This window comes from Haliotis rufescens, unplaced genomic scaffold, assembly GCF_023055435.1.
Source record: "Haliotis rufescens isolate VD_foot unplaced genomic scaffold, xgHalRufe1.0.p SCAF_7, whole genome shotgun sequence".
Taxonomy (NCBI): domain Eukaryota; kingdom Metazoa; phylum Mollusca; class Gastropoda; order Lepetellida; family Haliotidae; genus Haliotis; species Haliotis rufescens.
In genome coordinates this window covers 35871126-35877032 of record NW_025964361.1, presented here as the reverse complement: position 1 = coordinate 35877032, position 5907 = coordinate 35871126, and the positions used below count along the sequence as shown (strand labels likewise).

The following is a 5907-nucleotide window of genomic DNA, read 5'->3' as shown; positions in this document are numbered from 1 at the left end:
TATCAATAGGTAATGAAGGACAACCAAGCAAGTCACCTTACTTTACAGCAAACTTTCTCTTCGTTCTGTTTTACGGGTTGGATACGTTCTAGAATCCAAAAGCTTAATTAATTAATTTATTACCAATCGGATGTGTATACGCGGTACTTGATTTGACAAAAATTAACATGGCCTCTTATCTGTATTATACGTGCACGCCAAATGAACGTGTATTCATCCTCAGTTGTGGGGTTACGTTTAAAACAAATTGTTTCACAAAGGTCAACATTTGGTATATAACTATTTTGTTGCGCTCTTTACCTTTTTGATCATTTGTTCTTACATTTGAGCCTTCGATAATCGAGAGTAATATTTATCGCAATAACAATAGTTTATTGCACAAAAATAACGTCAAACTTATTTTCATGACAGAGTACTGTGAATCCCCTTTAATCAATACAAAGATATCTTTGACACAGATGCTTTGAAACACTTAAAGCTTACGAAATGTCGCATCGATTAAGTTGAAACGGTTCAATTGGTGGAATAGGTATTGTTTCCTCTGGACGGAGAGGTAAATATGGATGGAGGATTACTGCTCGATATGGTTCAGCTGTTTGTCAGCTCGGTGTGTAAGTACATCAATCACCCCTTAAAATCGATGGCACCTATCAGACTGCCACTTACTGCCCATTATCACCTGGATCGAAAACATCTCATGAACGTTTGCATTAATTTACGCGTAAATAGTGTTATGTTGTTTCATGTTTTCCTGCATTCAGATGGTAGCGTTCATATGATGCACTGTTACATAATCTGAAGGTCTTTCAAGTGTTCAAAGATGTGGAAGGTCAGTATAATTATCTTAACACATCTGTATATTGTTCCATATCTTGACCATAGAGTCATGGAGGCTATCTATCATTTTCACCTCCTTGGTGAAAATTGATTGTTGGTTTATACTATTACAGATTTGATATTGGGCATTACTAATATAATCACGTCATGAAAATAAAAGCAAAAAAAACCTATTTTCATAATCAGAAGAAGCTCTGCCAAAAGCAGCGTCAATTGTATGATTTCGACTATATCATAAGCATGTGTTTATGAATCACTAATAGTGATGATACCAGGTGTTCATGAAAAGGTGGTAACGGAGGCATCTGTCACAAACTCATGCAAAGGCCAGGCAGTTGTTCACATGAAGAAACACGGGAACAATCGGCACAAGTCAAAATAGGGAACAGCATCGGACATCATTTTGTCACTGGTGCGCCAAATCTGCAAAATGTCCTCCACATAATGCCTACCATAAAGCTTTACCAAAACCTTGAATGTTGGAACCCTGATCAACATATTTCCTATTTTCAGGTCTGTGATCTTCTATTGGGCGTCATGCTGATATTTTCTGGCAAGTCAATTAAAAACTGTCGGGGCCAACTGTTTAATATTATAAAGGGGGAGGGGGAAGGGGGGGGGGGGGGGGGGGGGGTAGGGGAAGGGGGGGAGTAGGGGGGAGTGTGTGTGTGTGGGGGGGGGGGGGGGGGGACTGCACCCTATTTTTGTCCGTCAATGCTACAGGACATAGTTTGGGGCTTCGAAAGGAGTACCGAACAATTAGTTCTTTCACAGCACATTTGTCCAGGACATCGAGCGATCATTTGTTTTCTTTGGTAAAATATTTCCCAGTCATTTACGCATATATTGGTTTTTAGTTACGGATTGTAAACATTCTAAATATAATTCACTTATTTGTTTCATCTATAATAGCAAATGTATGTTTTGGCATATATTTTAATAAGCACGGTAGTTCTTCATAATAACGCTTCAACTAGTGTATTTTGTCGTTACTATTAAGGCGCTGCTGCTGAACAGGACCAAAGAGGAACAGAGTTTATGCTGTCATTTATATACCCCAAGTACGATGATGGTAATCCCATCCTCCTTATCTCAGCTGAAGATAGAGCCTATGTCACAATCACCATCCCACTTCTGAGTCAACGCCTCACAAAGGACATAGCACCCGGGGAAACATGGAAGCCTCACCTACCCACAGAGTTGAGGTACACTGATTATTTTACAACTGTAGCATCTGCCGTGAATGTTACTTCCACATCACCTGTGACGGTCTACGTCTACGATGGGTATAAACGCAGATCCTCTGGATACATGGCACTCCCCCTACACGCGCTGTCCACGTCATATGTCGCCGTTACATACAGTGGTGAGATAGAGTCTGCTTATCCTGTGTTACTTCTTGTTGCCATCATGGATGACACCGCAGTGGACGTTTTGTACAGGCTTTCCAGTGGTGAATGTGATGAACGTACAACTGGGGAGTCTTCTCGCCATACCCTCCAAGCGTATGACGTTTATGGTCTACGATGTACTGGGGACTTCACGGGGACGTATGTTGTGAGTAACAAACCTTTCGTGGTTATCTCTGGACATGAGAATACGCAAATAAGTGGAAATTATAAAGATACTGTTCAAGAGATGTTGATTCCTGTTGATCAGTTTGGTCTGAGTTATGTCCTGATAAGTCATTATGGCAGCTCAAGAGGAACCATTGCCAGAATCGTTTCATCCTCTGACAACACTCAGGTCGTGTCCAGTACCGGAGCTACCTTCCCACTAAATGCATACGATTATGTAGACATTGACACGGATGAAAGTGGGCAGCAATGTATACACTCAAATTATCCAGTCCTGGTAGTTTCCTTCGGTAAGTCAAAAATTGGGGGAAGTGACAAGTTGAATTTTGACGCAGCAATGTATCTCGTACCCGCAACCAATATGTTCACCACAAGCATCTATATTGACTATGGACTAGCTGCTGAGTTGCACATAAATGAATCTGTGTCTATCGCCATTGTGTTTCACAGAGAGGATACTCCCGACTTTTCAACTTTTACAACTGTCCACGAGGTCATCTCAAGCTGCCCTTATCATGTATACACAATGACAGTAACAGCATGGCCAGTTGCGATTTCTGGTGGTTCTGTCAAATTTGGTGCTTACCTCTACGGGAGCAACGTGGTCAGGCACAATGGAGTGGCTTTTCCTCTCAATATGGCCTTTGGTAAGACATGACTTTAAAATGCTTTTATGTCTTCACGGTAATGTTGATGTGAACTAGAACTAGGCTCGGTTGCATTGACTGTCATTCAAACACCCCCTATCTCCTGAAATGATTTTTCTTTTTCTTTTAGCTTGACTCTTTTTTACTGGATTCTACAGTTCCGTAAAAAGCCATTTAAAAAGAGATATATATTGCTGGGTTCAAGAAATCCCTGTTATACAAATAAAGGATTTTTACTTTTCACAATCAGAGAAACGAACCGAGAGAATCAAGGCAATGTGTCAAAAATGAAAGCAAATGTCATCTGAAAGTTACTGAGTAAAAATGCTGGACTTCCTCATAGACAATACCAATGTGAAACATAGGGTAAAGACATTTAGACAAGAAGTAGGCATCCCCATGGACGCCAATCGTATTACCCTTCTAGCTGATCTGTTTCGTTGTGCATATGAATCGGAATTTCATGTCAAATTCAAAACAAGGTTATTTGGCACTGAAGTTTAACTCAGGCTTCAGGTATTTCAGAGATCTGGTATCGTTCAATAATTAATACCATCAAATAGATAATTCCCTTCCACTAATTTCACCGTCTGAACTAGAAAAATGAGACTAGAGAGACTGACTCATCTGTTTCATTTTTAAATCTGTGCATAAAGATTGAGAGTGAAAAAACACTATCCAAAAGACTGTATGACAAGAGGGGTGAATTCAACGTCCCCTTATTGTGAACTTTCCCTTTATATCGAGACTTATTCCTGCAGTTCCGACTGTTGGTGTCTTCAATTCGTAAGGTTCGATCGAACATGCACTTTCTACCAAGATTTTAAAGAATGTCATACAACTCCAGCTCAGAGGTTCATTGATCAGAGTTACAACATTCAAGGCTTCAGTAAAGCTTTCAAAAAGTTTTATGCTTGACATGTGGAGTACATTTCTAAATTTGAAGCATCAGTGACATATATTATGTCCGATGCAATTTCCTTTTTTGACTTGTGTCATATGTTCCCGTGTTTCTTTATGTAAACAATTGACTGTGACTTGCATGTGTTTGTGACGGTGTCACCATTGGGGCAGGATACGCTCACCTTTTCGCGAACACCTAGTATTATCACTATTTGATAGTGATTCTTAAAAAAAACCATGCTCATGATATAGTCGAAATTGTACTATCGACTCTGATTTTGGCAGAGATTGCTTATGAATATGGAAAGGCTTTTGTCGGGGGTTTTTAATGTTGATAAATAAATTCATGATTTCCCCGATTACAAAGTTTGAATGTTATATAATTTAGAGTTAGAGGTATCCCATATTTGAAATAATGCTCAATATTTATGATTTAAAGCAATTGTAAAATCTGCGTGAATATTAAATATATATTTGATTGGTTTTCATACGATTGGCGTCCTGAAAATACAATAAACTGAGCTGATTGCTAAAATGATTCATCTGTTGTTTTTCACAGCCAGTGGACTTGTGTCAACTTCCCTTTCGTCCTTACTTACAACTGAATCAAGTACCCGCCAGCCTTCGTTCTTGTCCCAGGTTCCGGATTTAACATCACCCATCGATGGCATTCAACCTTCGTCTTTGTCTCAGTTTTCGGAGTTAACATCAACAACAGATGGCATTCAACCTTCATCTGTGTCTCAGGTTCCGGAGTTAACATCAATCACCGATGAATTCCATCCTTCGTCTTTGTCTCAGTTTCTGGATTTAACATCACCCACCGATGGCATTCAACCTTCGTCTTTGTCTCAGTTTCTGGATTTAATATCACTCACAGATGGCATGCAATCATTCTCTAACTTAATAGGAGATAACGAGTTCACATCATCAATGTTTCACAGCATGACATCACACACACATTCCAAACGGACGTCCTCTGCCTCCATGAATATACAACCTACAGGTACACAACAGCAATCCAGCATACCAGACATGCCTCTGACATCGGCAGTTCAGGTATCTCCTTTGCCATATTCCACGTCGCATTCGTCATTTGAAACACATTCTCCAAGCACCTTACTTCCTGTCACACGAACAGATGAGACCAGCACCAGTGCATCTGAACAAGGGTGTGTTTGTCTGTGCAAGGTCCAAGCCCCGTGGAACATCACAGAGAAGCTGATTAAGAAGGTACGGGAAGGCATAAAGGACCTGCTTCTTTTGGACACTACGAAACTCTCCAAGACTATAAGGAAGCGTACGAGTGCTCATGACAACAGACCATGTGCCGTCACTTTAGGATCTGTCGGAATAACCTTCCTTCTTCTTACGGTAGTTGTCATTTTTGTTCCGGATGTAATGTCTGCTCTGAGATTTATTTGTACTGAAGCCCGAGACCGCCCCAAAGTTTTGCAGTTTGTTCGCAATGTAAAATAGTTTATCTATGTCTTTGCAAAGACAAATATCTTCAGGTGATTATGGGCGTGAACAGTTGGGGAGATATTTCAAACAAACTGCTTTATAAGTACAACATTAAAACTAAGATCCCGAAATGAGAAATGAATTCGTTCAGCATTTGTTTTTCACTATTTCCTCAACCTGTCACCACTACAATGGATGATCTTATGTTGATTTCCAAGACATAACAACACATATCAAATTAAATATATATCATGAAGTGTTATTTCATCTATTCTTTATAAAAATATACACATTGTGTAACCATTATTGTGAACAACATATGGTCAAGGATAAAAGTAAATAACCTTGAGTGAGTGAGTGAGTGAGTTGTGTTTAACGCCGTTTTTAACAATATTCCAGTTATATCACGGCATGTCAGCTTGATGTGGGAGGAAAGCCCGAAGTGATGCAAGTCTCAGACGTTTACCACTTCGGTGAAA

The 5907-nt window shown here is 39.8% G+C and overlaps 1 protein-coding gene across 1 annotated transcript; it reads left to right on the top strand.

Moving 5' to 3' along the window:
- Nucleotides 1-1848: 1848 nt before the first annotated feature.
- LOC124115035 lies at nt 1849-5593 on the top strand. Its single transcript, XM_046475842.2, has 2 exons — nt 1849-3061; nt 4524-5593. The coding sequence occupies exons 1-2, from the start codon at nt 1876-1878 to the stop codon at nt 5441-5443; spliced, it is 2106 nt and encodes a 701-aa protein (XP_046331798.2). The 5' UTR covers nt 1849-1875; the 3' UTR covers nt 5444-5593.
- Nucleotides 5594-5907: the final 314 nt, after the last annotated feature.